The 16,847-nt window shown below is 29.0% G+C and overlaps 2 protein-coding genes across 3 annotated transcripts; both read left to right on the top strand.

The window, feature by feature from the left end:
* Nucleotides 1-1,551: 1,551 nt before the first annotated feature.
* Nucleotides 1,552-4,675, top strand: LOC112754720 (F-box protein SKIP24). 2 transcript variants are annotated; one of them, XM_025802468.3, is made up of 6 exons: nucleotides 1,552-1,967; nucleotides 2,250-2,423; nucleotides 2,959-3,121; nucleotides 3,199-3,340; nucleotides 3,629-3,702; nucleotides 4,257-4,675. In XM_025802468.3, the coding sequence occupies exons 1-5, from the start codon at nucleotides 1,732-1,734 to the stop codon at nucleotides 3,655-3,657; spliced, it is 744 nt and encodes a 247-aa protein (XP_025658253.1). In that variant the 5' UTR covers nucleotides 1,552-1,731; the 3' UTR covers nucleotides 3,658-3,702; nucleotides 4,257-4,675. The 2 variants fall into 2 exon arrangements, with proteins under 2 accessions (XP_025658253.1, XP_025658252.1); XM_025802467.3 differs by having other exon boundaries at nucleotides 4,291-4,675.
* A 6,530-nt stretch (nucleotides 4,676-11,205) lies between these two features.
* LOC112754721 (transcription factor MYB60) lies at nucleotides 11,206-13,119 on the top strand. The gene is made up of 3 exons (XM_025802469.3): nucleotides 11,206-11,660; nucleotides 11,744-11,873; nucleotides 11,969-13,119. Exons 1-3 carry the CDS (start codon nucleotides 11,528-11,530, stop codon nucleotides 12,771-12,773), a joined length of 1,068 nt encoding a protein of 355 aa, XP_025658254.1. The 5' UTR covers nucleotides 11,206-11,527; the 3' UTR covers nucleotides 12,774-13,119.
* The last annotated feature ends 3,728 nt before the right edge of the window (nucleotides 13,120-16,847 follow it).

The following is a 16,847-nucleotide window of genomic DNA, read 5'->3' on the forward strand; positions in this document are numbered from 1 at the left end:
CCAAGCTCAACCGGAGCACTTCCAAATCACTTGTCCACAAGCTCTCAATGTCTCAACACCTCCAAAAATAGATTTTTACCACCAAAATCCCTTTTCAAGCTTTTTAAAGTCTCAATCAAGCTCCAATACCCACATATACACAACCTAAGCCACAATCATCATACCCATACACAACATCTCAATACCCAAACATCATAGAACAACAATTAACACTAGATTTGAGAATCTTACCACACCCAAGGTCTAAGGAGACAAGATTAACCTTCTTCTTCAAGAGAGTTGGGTTCTATAACATCAAAGAGCCCAAAATCTCTACATTTTTGTCCATAAAACTCGAAAACAGGGGCTGGAATTTCGAAGAACAAACTGTGACTTACCTCAAGATTGATTGTATGGGTTTTGTAGAACTCTCCGCGGTGAACGTGTGGCTGCAAACGGTGCAGCAATCGGAGCTCTAGATCGAAAGTTATGTTGATTTGAAGATCAAATGAGAGAAAGAACTTGAGAGAGTATTCTTTCCTTCTCTACCACCATTTAAGCATGTGTGTCAGTGTGTGTGTCAAATGAGGAGAGAGAGTGTTAGGGTTTTGGTTTAGTTAGTTTGGGCCAAGGGCCCACTATGGGTTCGGTTGGTCCGATTTGGCCCGGTCGGTTCAGTCTTGGTCCGATTTCTACAAAATTGGTACTGGAATTCTCGTCTCAATCTCCTCTATCATATTTAGCCATAAAAATCACATTTTTGACTTTCTAGAATAAATTCTCATTTATGAGTTAATTAGTCATTAATTAACCAAGTTTTACATCTTCAAGATCTATCAATATAAATTTGAACTTTCAATATTGATGATAAGTATTTTGTTCATTAACATATTAAAAGTTATAAATTAAAAATAAAAAAATTTGACATAATTAAAATTTATTACAATAGATCTTCTCTTGTTTAAATTTGATGTTCGTACCCGTACCATATTATAAAATAAATAAATAAAAAATAAATATAAAATAAAAAAATATAAATAAAAAAATTTAATATTAATATTTTTTAATATTATTATTTTAAAATAATAGAAGTATATATATATATTACAAGGTACATATATAAAGAGAGACGAATGTTTATGTTATTATTGTGTATATTTATGTGAGATTTACTCTTTATTTATACACCTATTAAATTTATTTTTTTAAATTTTATTAAATTCAATCTTTTTTAAAAGCAAGAACCTCTCAATCTTAAAAAATTCAGCCGCTTATGACATATTGACATCCATATCACACGTCACAACATCAATTATTTAGGAAGGAGAAAGTATAGAGTATCAACATATCATAAGTTATAACATTAATATATTATTTGTCAATTTATTGTTAATAACAATTAATTATTATATTTTAAATACATATATAAAGAGACACATTCAAAAAATATATTTATAAAAATATTTTTATTAAATATAACCATAAAAAAATATTTTTATTAGATATATTTATAAAAATACTTCTATTAAATATAATTATAAATAAAAATTGTCAAAAGTTGACAAAAATACTGTTGATAATCTAGTGGAATTGTTTAGGAAGTTATGTTTCCTTAATGAGTTGGCTAAGAAATGGTGATTTTCTGATAAAAGTAAATAAACAATAAAACAATCCACTCGTTTTTGGTTAAGAAGGTGGAGTTTCCTCCGGCGAAGTGGAACTAAATAACAACTTGCTTGTAGAATCCCGAAAATGTCCTTACTCCCCGACGAGCTCTGGAGGCGAATCCTCGAAATCGGAATTGAAAATCGCAGCTTCAACTACAAGACTCTCTGCTGTATCTCCATCACCTGCCGCCGCCTCCGCCTCCTCTCCGCCGAAGACCCTCTTTGGAACCGCCTTCTCTCCAATGACTTCCCCCTCAACCACAACGTTACCCCTTCCTCTCTCCCTTCTTCTTCTTCTGCAAAATCCATTTATAAGTTCAGGTTTGAATTGAAGTTCGATCATTGGCTTCCTTCCAATTTTGGATAATTCTATTATCTGGGTATCCAGGAAGTTCAGATTTTTTTTTTTTTTTTGATTTTGTTATCTATGCTAGGTTTTATCAGGTATTTTGCTAGAATTTTATTATCTGGCTATCTGTGAAGTTCAATTTTTTTATTTCTGTCTGAACTTCTGAGCTGCGTTTTTTTGGGTAGAATTTTAATATCTGGGTATTCATAAAGTTGTTCTTATTTTGTTTATTTGATTTTATTTTTGGTGGTTAGGTTTGAGAGAGACAAGGAGAGGAGAGTAGCGGCTCATAGGAGAGCAGTGCTGAGAAAAGAAAGCCAAGTTGCTGAACATTCTAGAAGGCTTCGTGCCATTGAGACTCGGATCAATCAAGAGACTTCCAAGATGAGAGAAACTGTTGCAGAGTTGTCCAATTTGCGCAGGGTCAGGTACTTTGCTAATCTTATCGTTTTTATTGAAAATTCGGTAGCAAAGTTTTCATGCCTGTTATGATGTTGTCATAGTAGTAGTTATTTGCATGCTGATCACATGTTTAGACACAAATAATTTGCAATCTTTATCATGAATGCATTGCTAATTGCCTTGTATTTACTGCAAAATCAAAGTTGTGATTTTCCTCCTACTACTTTGATATTAAAGCCAGTTCAAGTTGAATCCTATGCTATCTTTTCGGCGCTGTATATGCTGGTAAAATTTGGGATGGATATGTAATACGTTATGCTTGGAGGTCTTTAACATGGAAAGGAAATGGGGTGGATTTTCTTATTCATTCCCTGGTCATCACATGCATAACACCGTGCAGCTTTTGTAGAGTAATGCTATACATCCAAGTCTTTTTAATTTGCCTTCGTGTGCATTTCTTTTTTTTTTTTTTTTTTTTGTAAATATGGGCCTGTAATCTTTGGCACTAGAAACTGTTGTTTGCCCTTTTTGTTGATGTGGTTTTGTGATTGGTTCCTGTAGGCAAGCTTCTGTGGCTTTGAATGTTTGGCAACCGGAGGTTGTTCGAGGTAGGCAAAAGCAGATGGTGGAACAAAGTGTTGTGCCTGCTGAATCTCGAATACATGCGCTTGAAATGGAACTTAGGCTTTGTAGGCAACAGATTATCGGGTTGGAGATGTCCTATGTAAGTGTTGATATTCCCATATGATATGATCTATAAAGATTCAAAGAGTTGCTGTCACTTACATGAAATTGTACCAGCAAGAGGAAAAGCGCAGACATGATACTGCAAAGGAAGAGTTAGAATCCATAAATTATCATCCTGTTCAGGAGTATAATGCTGTGACTGCCACGGAAAATGGGCACATCATCAAGCGGAAGAAGTTGAAAAGATGCAATAGCTGTGAGGCTCTAATTCTGATTCTTCCATATATTTTGCCGCATTGTCTAATGCCAAATTATTGCCTGCCTAAAACTGAATCCTTTTCGGCTTTTTTCCTCCAAAGATTTTGACTTGCATCCTGTATTTTGTTAAATTTCCTTTGTAAATAATACTTACACCTTTTGCATTGTTTATTATAGTTATGGGGGTTATTTTTAATATTGGAATTGGTTGCACTTCTGATTGGTTTTCTTGATTGTTTAGTAAGAGTACGAAACTAGTAATAAGACATATTTCTTGATTTTGCAGCACATGAAAAACAATGTAAAGCTTCATAGATGGGAATAATTCTTGAAACGAGTACAAGATGATTTCATGGAGAGGTATGAGCAAATGTTATGATCCTTCTTGTGGTAAAATGTGGACCAACTATCTATTTCAAATTGATTTACGAACTAAAAGAAGTATCTTGCATGAAATCTTCACATATTAATCATGATTTGCCATGCATCTTGGTGATCACTGTACTTGAAAGAAAAAACACTCTGGCATGTGCAATTTAATTTTACATTCTCAAATACTATTTCCTCCACAACAGCAATGCAATGACAACTGCACCTATCACACTTAAAATATACAATTCTTTTTTTCCTCTCTCGAAATCATTGCCATTGCAATTGAAAACTGGATTCGAGTTGAGCTGCTTTATTGCAAATGCATATTGTTTGTTTACTGATTCAGTAATCCAGAACAATTGATACTAAAATGAATTCGGGAGGGGAGGACTGGTACAATTGCAATTTTTTTACTATTGATATCAATATATCATACAACCTATGTTTTTCCATTATTTTCTTGATCGATGACAGTATGCTTAATGTAATTGCTTGATAATGAATTATAATGACACAATGATATATGTTTTGAATTTTGATAGGCAAAGTTTCATTGGATGTGACCAAAATTTGCAGGGATTCGAAATTACCTGGTCGTTTACTTCCAACCAAGAAGATTGTGCTTTAATCAAATCCTCTGCCCATTGCATTTTCATGGAAAGGAACTCATTAGCATGGATTGTAACTCTGACTAGCAACCTACTTAAAAGAAAAGAAAAGGATCTTGGAATGATATCTACTAAGTTAAAGAGTTAGGATGGCAACTGAGCCACTCAATTGTAGCATGTGAACTTCATGGGAAAAGAAAACCATGTGAGTTAGATAGAGTGAAGAAGTAGGATCATATCATAGGTGGGAACAATTTGTATAGTCATGTGGGTTCATTTGCTTCTTCTCCCATGGTTCAGGAACTCATTATTCTTCTGTTTGATTGTATACTTGTTCTATTGGTTGTTGTAAACCACCTCTCTCAATTTCTCTGACACACATCACCTTCACCAAGTCACAAGTCACATCAGTGTGAGGTGGCATTAGAACATACTGTTTTCTTTTCATGATGTTCTTCCAACTTATTTAAATTCACAGTAAAATAATTTGATTGGAGGGTCCAACTGGCCCCCTCTCCCCCATGAAAGTAGTTATATGAAGTTGATGTGTGTGGAAAGTTTTCAAGTGATCTAGGAACCTTGGTGTTTCAGTGATTTTAACCGTTGATCTCAATATCAATGCTGAGATCAACTATTAAAATCACTGAAATACAAATATTTATAAAACATTTGAAAACCTTCCTATAACATTTACATTTGACTTATTTTTCTTCTTGCACCGAACCGAGTCACTCATTTCTACTGTTGAATGTATGGGAAACAGTGGAGGAGAATGCATGGATTCGCTGTATCAGAAAGAGTACAATATTATTACTCTTCAGTCGAATCCCTTGTCATATTACACAGTCATATGTTATGTTAAATCATTGGTTATCTTTGTTTATGGATTTTCAGGTGAAGCATTTATGATTTGGTTAGTTAATGTATTATGTATGCATAAATGGTTTCAGAAGTAGAGCCACTTAGTGGTTGGGGGTAATTATCTTCATTGTGTAATTTTATTGAATATTTTTATTATTTGTTAAAGCATATTGGTGTGGAAATTTATGTGAACATATTATTTCACACGACATGTTAGATGAAGAAATAGTGCTGTCAGTTTCCCATGTATTCAACATGGTACAGCTAACGTAGCAAATTGTTCTTTGCTTGGTTACAACAGATGTGAAATTTGGCAGAAATTATACATGCACAGTGGAGCCTCATAAATCCCAAGTAGAATTTATGGGGCCAGAATCTTTTCTTTTTTTTAAAAAAAAAATATAAAAAGAGGTGACACAGTGAAAATAGTTGGGGATGAATGTTGATTTGTTTATTTTACAATGTTAAAATATTCTTATCATTCAAAAAATTCTAATAATAAGTGGTATAAATATGATGGTTTTGAGTTTTAGTTTGTAAGAATTGTGAAAAAAAAAGAAGAAATCATTTAATCGAGGTGTGTTTTGCTATTCAATTCTTTTGATTTTTTTTTTTCATGTTTGTTACGTCTTGGAATTAGAGGAATTAGTCTGACATAGAAATAGAAGGTTTTAAAAGAAAAGGAAGCACAATATAGTGATTGTGCAGAATTAACATTCACTTTATGACTTGAAACTGCGGGTGCTGTTTTTTACTTTTTTATTTATTTACTTATTTATTCTCTGAGAAAGAAAACTAAGAGGGCGTTTAATTTGTATTTTTAATATTTTCTGTTTTTTAAATTTTGTGAAAAAAAATAAAAAGTAAAAATAGAAAACAAAATTTTATTATTTTTATTGTTTTCACTTATTTTTTTACAAAATCTAAAAAATAAAAAATATTAAAAAAAAAAAAAAAAAAAAATACAAACCAAACAATAAATTTTGGACTTAATACTAATGCCAATCACGGTGACCTACATCATCACTTTTGTTTATTTATTTATTTTAATTATGTAATTTCTTAGTCACTTTATTTTTTATCAACTAATATTTATTAATATAATAATTCTAGACAACTAAACTTTTTATGTAGGCAAGTTCAATCAAATCATGATACATATGCATTTTTTTTTCATTTCTTCTTCTATTTCTTTTTTCTCTTCTTCTTTTTCTTTCTTCTTCATCATCAGCATCCTCATTATCATCCATTACATCGTTTTTTTCTTTTTTTATACTTTTTTTATTTATCTTCTTTGTTTATTTATTTGTTTGTGTATTTTTAAAATTTTTATAAAAAAAAAACATAACACAAAAAATTATGATGACAATGATAAAGAATAATACTAAAATTTTTTATATAAAATACGAAATAAAATGCACACCGAAATTTATTATATAAAACATAAAATTTGAATTTATTTTTAAGTCACATCGCAAGATAGTTTGTTGTTTAGGACCTAAGAGTATATAATTCAACTTTAAAAAAAATTTATTTAGATAAAATTTTTCATTTTTGAAGTAAAACATAAGATATAAAAAAATTTTATATCAACAATAAAATATGAAAAAGAAGAAGAACATATTAGAAAAAAAAAAGATAAAATAGGAAGAAAAAAAGTAATAGAAGAAGATACCTTAGAAGAAATTTTGGTATTACGATTAAAAAATTTCGGTGTTATTTTTAAGAGATTTTGATGTTATTTTTGTTAATGATAACTTCTAATTAATTAAGAAATGTCCTATGTCATCGTTAAAAAATTTTAGTGTCAAAATTCAGAAATTTTTTGTGTTAAATTTAAAAAATTTTTGCTGCTAATTTTTTTAATATATTCTATAAAATTTAAAACTCTACTCTTTCTCCTCTTCATCATTTTTTTTTCATTTTTTTTATTTCACCTTCTTATAATTTTTATTTTCACCTTAAAAAAAATACTTGAATAATGCCAAAAGAGAAAAAGAAACAAAAAATATAGCAACAATAATAGCAATAAAAGAACGATGAAAAGGAGAAAACACGAAAAAAAAAAATATATGATTTATGGGTACTTTGTGCGAGTGGTTTTTAATTGGATTTGAATGAACTTAAGTTAAATTTTAATTAACAAAAGTATTTAGATGAATAATGAAATTCTTATCAATAATTTATCTACACTGAATTATTAGTTGAATTAAATAAATTGAGTTTTCGGTAATAATATATAGATATCGGTGCTTCTACTGAGTTTTGGAGAAAAAGGTACTATTATAAAACTTTTACGGTAATTATTTATTTGAAGTTATTTTTATATGAATATAATAATTAAAAATTATTAAATAATATCTTAATTAAATATATTAAATTATTTAATAATTTTATCTATTATTTTTATATAAAAATATCTTCACTGTTTAATAATTTTTAGACTTTTTCTTATTTTTATATAAAAATATCTTCACGGATCGGAGTAGTCACCAAATTTTGTACATTTCATGAAATAAAAACCACGCATATAAAAGAGGAGATATAATTAATCAATATTGGAACAAGACGCTTAATAACGTCAAAATTAAGTTTTAAATATCTGATTAAACATGTAGTAGTGGTATCATCAGTCATCACGGGTCATATCAGGCGTGAAAACTGTTGTAATCTAGTTGTTAGAAGTTTTTCTTTAAATATGGAGAACTAGTCATTAAACTTAATCTAGTGGTTCACCCAAAATGTGATAAGAATATGTGATGCACAATTTTTGCACTACATACAAGCAAGAGTCTGTAACAAATATTTTATTTATTTATTTATTTTATAGATTATCATGTATGTTCAAATAAGTATAAATATCAGAATGATTAGAGCTTTCTTTTCCAAATTTTAACACAACTATAAATCTCAATAATTGGAGGATAAAATGTCTGATAATAAAAGTAGAAACACTCTTCAATTATCATAATATAAAAGAGTAAATCACGTATATAAAATAATTTTCTTTTAACATTACGCGTTTGTTCAAAATGATTATAGGTTACATATCTGTCTTCTTTAACAAGCATGCCTCTTGAAGTTGAAAACATTAGGAAATTATCAAACTATTCTAAAAACTTAGACACAAATGCACAATAGAATTTAGGAGACATATGATTGGCAGAATATTTGTATATTTTTTTTATGTAAAATTCCTAGAGTAAGATTCTTATTAGGATAAGAAAATATTCTGCAAGCCACACAATTTCACATAAAAATTAAAAAGAAAATAAAAAGATGGCAATGATTTCACAATATCTATATGTTCTAGGTTTTCATGTATGGGCATGCACTTGGACAGTTAGTTGCATTTGAAGATGTATGAAAATTTCTTTCCCAATGAATCAATATCCGTTATCATGATTATTAAATAATTGAATATCAAATTTGATTGGTTGACCAATTTGTTGAATCAGCAAAAACAAAAAATGAGAGTGTACCATTTATATCATCACTTTATGAAAACGCACATGGTTGAACCACGCCGAGCGATGAATGCACTGTGGCATATGGGGCAGTAGCTTAGGTGAAAATACGTGTAATCTATGAAGGTATATACGTACAAATTCCATGTTGTGGTATCAATAGATCTTTACATGAAGCTAAGGTAGCTATGGTCAATTCCATGTGGGGTACATGTTTTCATGACTTTTTAAATCAACACATTGAAAACTCATCTCTAAAAAGGAGATGGAGCCATGAGCCACATTCAATCTTCCCTCTTAAATGCCCTTATTACTCACTCCCCACCGACTCTAATAATATTCTAAATAATAATAATATAATGTAACTCTAACCTTATTTTTCGTTGCTAATATAGTATAAAACCGTTCGTAACACTTGTCGGTAATTATAGTAGCAAAATCGTATCATGATATATAGTTCAAATAAAATTTTAGTTGAAGGTACAATATCATCATATACAAAAAATTGTGTTAATGTGTCCGTATATTCTGTATGGTGTTGTATGTTGTGAATGTCCATAGGTTAAAAGAGTGACACTATGAGTAGCCGCTATATAATAGGTGATATATTAGAGGCAAAGAAAGGAGTTTAGTTCTCTAAATAACGCACAAGTATTAGCCATTAAAATATTGAAAGAGATATTATTTGAAAACTAACATTCTGTCTGTCTTAATAAAGGAGGCCAAGTAAATCAGAGTTAGATCTGTTAGAAAACCTAATTCCTCTAAAGCAAGCATGGGGGTACGGAAGGCATGTAATTGTTGATTACCTTTTCTAGCAAGTGGTGATAATGGTTTAGTGTTGAAGAATGGTTAGATTTTGCATACATAAGAGATAGTTCATATTGTCCTCTCTCATAAGAAGGAAGGAGCAAGACCTATGGAAATTGCATTGACAGTGACACAAACTCGGTACTAACACATGCTTTCAGTACATAGCCACACTTTGACCACATGGTTAAGAATTAATTTGAGGAGCCTCTTAAGAAATTAAAGACACACCCAACTAACAATATTTCAATTATATCGTATAAATTACTATATTATTAATCTTTTTTCATTTCACTAGAGATTATGTTTTTACTTTAGCGTTTTTTGGAGGCAACTAGGTATCCTTTCAAAATTATCTATCATTTAGTCTATAGAAGAGAGAAAAACTAAAAAACAAATAATTTTTTTATAAAAAAACAAGTAATTTTTTATAAAAATAGATATTTAAATTAATTAAATAATATTATTTAAACTAAAAGATTGACTAAAGATTGAAAATTTAAAAGACAAGTAATATTTTTCAAAAAATATGAGGTGCCATTGTGGCAAAATGAGGACACCTCGATAAATAATTTAAACATGATGAAATTTTGGTAAAAGTTTAAAAAATAATATTTAAAAGATGCTTTATAAATATTTTACAAGCAATCAAATAACGAAAAAAAGTAATTTTAATAAAATAATATAGTATTGCTAAATTTCCTAGCTCTTTACTGGTAACTTTTAAAAAAAGAAAAATAAAATAGTGATATATTGGGTAGTTGGTTTATCACGAGCTTAGTAACCTTTTTGATATGCATGTACAATATATAGTAATATCCATGATCCATGGTTTTGAATAATTTCGTTTGAAAAAAGTACACAAAGTAAATGGTTTATTATTATTCTGCACGGTGACACAGACTATATAGTGTAGTATAGTATATAGTGACCATAATAAATCACTATATATTCATCTCTTTGTTCAAATTCAACATTATCTAAACATTCCCCCAAAAGCTAGCAGCAACCCTTACTGAAATCACCCAATGTTATGCACATTTTTATGGTATTTTCTGCTCTCTTCTGTGCAAATTTCATTAATTGTTACCAGTCCGCTAAATTTGGCAGGACTACTTCCCAAACATTCACTTTTCTTGTTTCCATCGCTCCGGAACCCAAAATAACTAATTATTAGAAAATGTGTAATGATGATATACAAATTTTTTTTATTCGTTTATATATTCACTTTAAATTTACAATATTATTTTTTAAAAGTAATTACATATTGAGTTTCAAATAATTACACACAAAAATATGTACGTTTCTCATTGGAAAATAATGTCAATTCTTGCTTTCAAATTTTGTGTTCGGTTAATAAATTGGAGATGTCCCATTTAATTTTTAATAAATTAAAAGAATAATAATAGAAGATTAGAAGAAAAGTATACCCAGCTATGCATCCATCCATCCCCATCTTTTCAATTTATTAGATGTTTACCAAAGTCTCATGTATAAATTTAATTTAGCGATTGGTGATTGATTATTAGCTTGCTAAGAGATATACATCAAATGATCCAAGCAAAACCCTACAAATAAATTCAATCGAATAAAAGGTTATACGTATACAAGATCAATAATATATTATTCACTTTACTTAATAACTTTGTTGACACAAGCCATGGTGCCACGTGACCCATAAAATAAAATTTAAAAAAAAAAAAGGAAGAAGAGAATTAATACATAGTTGAAACTTGAAACTCGTCGCTGACTTTGGTTTTTCTATATATAATAATAATAATATTGAGTAATAATGGATAATTATAAAAATAGCAGTAGAAAATAAGGGATAGTGAAAGAGTTAGGTGAGAGAGGAAGGGCATGGTAGATGTGAGTGTGTAAAAAATAAAGTGCAATTTAATTTGGGTCTCTCTTAGTGTTTTAAAGTCATCAAGTATATATAAAGCATTCACATGCATTGGTACTATTTGAAAGCTCTATCTCTTTCTCTTTCTCTTGTTGTAAAAACTAGTAGCATAAAAGAGAGGTGAGTGAGTGAGTGAGTGAGTGAAGAAGGAAGAAAGAAAGATGGGAAGGCCTCCATGCTGTGACAAAGTTGGAATCAAGAAAGGTCCATGGACACCTGAGGAGGATATCATCCTTGTCTCTTACATCCAAGAACATGGTCCTGGAAATTGGAGATCAGTCCCTACTAACACTGGTAATTAATTATATATTATTTTAATTGGAATTGAGTCCATGAATTTGACAATAGAATAACAATGTTAATTATTTGTTGAAAAGGGTTGTCAAGATGCAGCAAAAGTTGTAGGCTAAGGTGGACAAATTATCTAAGGCCAGGAATCAAGAGAGGAAACTTCACTCCCCATGAAGAAGGAATGATTATTCACTTGCAAGCTCTTCTTGGTAACAAGTAATATTCTCCCACATATAACAAATTCAATTAATATTATTATTATTATTATTATTATTGTTTAATTTGTTGATTAATTAAAATAATATATATAGATGGGCAGCCATAGCTTCATACCTTCCACAAAGAACAGACAATGACATAAAGAATTATTGGAACACACATCTAAAGAAGAAGCTCAAGAAATTCCAACAACAACAAACATCTTCCATGGATTCTTCTTCTCAGCACCTTCAAGCGTCATCTAAGAGCTTCAGTGACAGAATTTCATCATCAGATAATAAGTCTTCTCAGTGTTCATCAATTACCACATCCTATGCATCAAGCACTGAGAACATTTCAAGGCTTCTAGAAGGTTGGATGAGAACTTCTCCAAAACCATCTTCATCATCTTCTCCATTCATCATCAAAGGAGCAGGAGGAGGAGGACCATCATCAAATCATCATGAGATTGATGAAGAAAACAATAACAACAACAATGATAATAATAAGGAGGTTCTTCTAGTCAAGTCTGTTTCTATGCCTGCTTTGAATCTTGAGCTTCATCATCATCAGAATCATCAAGACTTTGAATCTATTCTTTCCTTTGAGAATCTCAACACTACTACTGCTTCTTGCTGGGACAAATCTACTTGTGATTCTATGCCTAATAATAATCACAAATGTTCTTCAGAACCTGCTGCTGCTACTACTTTTTCTCATCATCATCATCATCATCATGAAATTGAGGAAGAAGAAGAGGACTATGAGGATCAAGAGGAGAGAAAGAATAGTAAGAGTAGTAGGGATAAGAATAATAATGACAATAATAACCCTCCATTGTCATTCCTTGAGAAGTGGCTATTGGATGAGAATGTTGGTCATGGTGAGGAGATCATGGAGTTATCTCCTATCTTCTAATAACATTCAAATTATTATATATTCAAAAAAGAGCACTCCATTCCCTAAGTTTGGGATATGTGATGTTACTTTAATAATTTCGAAGGAGGATTAAGGAAGTGGAAAGAAGAAGCTGCAAGAGGAGGATGGAGAAAAACAAGAAGAAGAAAAAAAAATGAAATATCTTGATCTTTCTGACTAGGGTAAAACTAAATCTATCTTTTTCTTTTCTTTTTCTTTTATTATATATATATTACTACTATTATTATAATTATTATTAGATGTGTTAATTGGAGGTTCTGAGAAGTTTAGAATCTCTATTCAACTTTGTAACTTGATGTTTATTTTATGATGAATTTGGTTCTAATTGTTTGCATTGATAATTAAGTAGGTAGTTTCTTATATTGCATGTTAATCTTTAATTTCTTTGTAGAGAGCTGCAGATAAAGTTAATTGTTAACTTTAATTTAGCACAAATACATATGAAGAAGACTTGAGAAACTTTCATGATTGTCAACTCGAATTATGAATAATATTCTGGAATATTTGCTTCAAGGAACACTTCAAAACAATATTAGTTACTAACCTTATTATATATGCTGTTTTAATTTTCTGTTTTTTCTTTTTTATTTTATTTTAATTTAATTAGTTACTTCTGATTAATACTGTACATCAGTGAACTGTGTATGTACTTAACAAGTTACCGGGAAAAATGGAAGATACATAATGAAGAGCACTGTGTTTATTACGGAGCCATTTAATTTCAATTTATGAATCTTGGCAACTAGTTAGTAGCTAGTAGAATATGTATTATCACCCTAAAATAATAATAATAATAATAATAAGTAGCATATATTATAACAGACTTCTTGTATGTTCTTACTTTATTAGTAAAAGCTAAGGTTATTGTTTTGATTATATTATGTAGAGTATTCAAGACATTATATATATTATATTAATTAATAAGAATATAGTTAAACAAAAATCATAGCATCCCATGAAGTTAGAACTTTAAGTATAAAGTAATTCAAATATAAATAATATGATTGTGTAAAAAGAATTACAATGAAAGTAAATCAAAATTGAATTTTTTTTTTGTGCTCTTAAAAAAAATAAATATCTTCAATAATTGATACCGTATAGAGGAGAAAAATATGACGTGACTATAGTGTCCAAGTGTACAATTTAATGAACATAAAAAACATATATATAAATTCTTTGTTATTGTCGCCAGGAACTCTTTATTGGCTAACTTTTTCATTGTTAGGCTAAATCATTAGTTGAATTATTAATTATTACCATATAAATCAAATACACGAAAACAAAGCATGAAATTTGTTTATCAATTTTGGTCATATCAATAATTTAGGGAAAAGGGTACATGAATTTGACACAATAAGAGATCATATTAGCAACAATGGCCAAAAAACAAATGATGATGGGTAAAAGATCAGAGACCAATGCCACCAAATATCTGGATCATATCGTAATATAAGACTCAACCTATATACTTTACATTATTAATATCCATGAAATTAAACTATCACTTTTTATTTTCGTGTGTGAGAGATGGGGAATATAATGTCATTCAATTTATATATACGATAATATGAATGGTACTATATAATATATATTGCATAAAATTAAATAACCTTGCTAGCTAAAAAGGAAAACATAGCTATATAAGAGAAAAACATTATGCTGTCACGAAATTCTTGCTAGCAAAATAAGGTATATTGACATCCTTGAAAGTCCATTTTTAATTTATTTTTTCCAATTTGGAAAAATTTTTGTATTGGAAGCATGTGATATTCCTTTTACTTTTCGGTGTGAGAAGCTGGCTACCATTGTTATTCTCATGGATGCCATATATGCATATATCTAATCTAATTAACTTTCACAGGATGCAACATAAAATTTGGGTTGGACTATTCTATATATATGCTTTTGTGTGTATCTAGCTAGCAACTATCAAATTAAAGGGCAAAAATGCTGGACCAATCATTACTTGCCACATGTTTCCCTTTTTTTTTTGGGCTCCTATTTAATTTAAGATATACTAGCATATACTAGTATAATAATGCTGAAAAACAATAAATGAATAGTGATTAATATATAATGACAATAATAATAACAGCAATAATTTGATGTTAAAATTTGTGGATAGCCTCCCTTGACTTTGAGCGTATATTTAATGCAGCAGCTTTGGGACTAAATGCGGCATGTTTTGATTGGCAGTGGACAACTAGAGGTGAGGTGCATCATTTAATAATTTTCTATAATAGATCGTTATATTCTTTTCAAACTAAATACTACTAATAATAATAGAAAATTTATTGGTGTGAATATTAAAAGTTAAATTTATAACCCATTTAATTAATTTAAGCTAGTCAAATAGTACGTTTATTCATTCGGATAAATAAGTGTCACGTGTTCGAATATCGTCTTGTATATATAATAATTTATTAATTAGTGACAAATTTTTAAATAAAATTTTAATTCGTAATAAATTAATTCTTAATCTAACGAAAACTGGAGAATACGGTAAAAAATAAAAAATTGTAATTCATTAGTGTATTAAAAATGTGAAAAAAACACATCTTTTTCCTCAAAACCCTAATAATTCTTTTTTTCTTTTTAAATGAAATACTAATTAGTAAAACTCTACTAACTTATTATAAGGATAATAATTTTTCTTCAAATGAAATGACATTTTAAATTTGCAAATAAATAAAATTACCACCGAAGAATACAAGCTAAGAGAATATTACTCAATGAAAGTCAAAAGTTACCTAGGTGACACTATTCATATATCTTTGTATTTTCCACCCCACTCCATCATTTAATCACTCCACGCAAATATATATGTTACTATCACATGTAGGAGTGGTTAAATTATTAGACTCTTTTTCTAGAAAAAAGTTGAGGCATGGAAATAATAATTCATAGTATCCTAATCTTGTGAGACTCCCTCAAGGACAGAGAAAGCATGTGAGCAATTCCAAAAAGTAAAATGAAAAGTGAAAACAGAAGTTGTAACGGCAATTAAATGAAAATGTAGGGCTATGGTAGAGAAGTGTTGGATCATTTATGTTTGAGATGAAATATGCTTAACTTATAGGCCACATCTTTTTTTTTCTTCATTGCCTACTTTTATGGGTAACGGAAATTGTGGGTTCCAATTTTTTTAATTTCTTTTTTCCCTTTCTTCATACTCTAAATGAAAATGATGTTTTCCTCCGTTGATATATGTTGAATTTCCTATGCTTATTATATCTCTTTTTAACATCAATGTATTATGTATTATGTTTATCTCTATGTTTCTCACTTTGGGTTTATAACCCTCTATATATACATTAATTATGTGAACAAAATAAAGAATTTTAATTTTAATATTATATATTATTACTAATATGTAATATGTATAAAAATCTTATATACATATTTATATATTTTTGACTCAATTTTCATTATCTCAAAAGTCATTTAGGTAAAATCATATGTATGTATAACCCAAACAAAATGTAATTTTATACTGATAACATGGATATAATGAATGAGATACATTTTAACTAATATTGATTTAAATTGATCATGTTTATATTATTGACTGGTAGTAATTTCTTTCATTATAGATGAATTTGACAAAACCTTTTAGTTGAATTAAAATTTATTTCATATATAATTGTAGTTATAAAATTTTATATTAATCCCAAGTCATATAAATAGCAAAAATTTTATATACATTAAATTATTCAAATTAACATAATAAACACTGTTAACGTATTTGAAATTAACAATAATTCTGAAACTACATATCATGTTTTAAATATTTGGGAACATTCTATTATAATTCAAAAATTAATAAATCAGTAAACGTTATTTTTTTATAATCACTTGTCAAAATGATAATTGTATGTTGATTATTTTTTTTTAATCCGTATCATCTATATGTTTATACATAAAGTGATTTATGAATTTTTCCTCTTCTAATTAATGATATATAAACATTATCAAAATACTATTATATATATATAAAGTATATCTTAATGTGAGACAGCATGAATGAAAAATATATTTTAAGTTTCTACCATA

This window comes from Arachis hypogaea, chromosome 16, assembly GCF_003086295.3.
Source record: "Arachis hypogaea cultivar Tifrunner chromosome 16, arahy.Tifrunner.gnm2.J5K5, whole genome shotgun sequence".
In the NCBI taxonomy this organism is placed as follows: domain Eukaryota; kingdom Viridiplantae; phylum Streptophyta; class Magnoliopsida; order Fabales; family Fabaceae; genus Arachis; species Arachis hypogaea.

Coding starts and splice junctions, on each gene's coding strand:
- LOC112754720 (XM_025802468.3), top strand. CDS start 1,732: ATGTCCTTACTCCCCGACGAGCTCTGGAGGCGAATCCTCGAAATCGGA. Junction 2,424..2,958: donor TCCAATTTGCGCAGGGTCAG/GTACTTTGCTAA, acceptor TGGTTCCTGTAG/GCAAGCTTCTGTGGCTTTGA. Junction 3,122..3,198: donor TCGGGTTGGAGATGTCCTAT/GTAAGTGTTGAT, acceptor AAATTGTACCAG/CAAGAGGAAAAGCGCAGACA.
- LOC112754721 (XM_025802469.3), top strand. CDS start 11,528: ATGGGAAGGCCTCCATGCTGTGACAAAGTTGGAATCAAGAAAGGTCCA. Junction 11,661..11,743: donor ATCAGTCCCTACTAACACTG/GTAATTAATTAT, acceptor TTTGTTGAAAAG/GGTTGTCAAGATGCAGCAAA. Junction 11,874..11,968: donor CAAGCTCTTCTTGGTAACAA/GTAATATTCTCC, acceptor TAATATATATAG/ATGGGCAGCCATAGCTTCAT.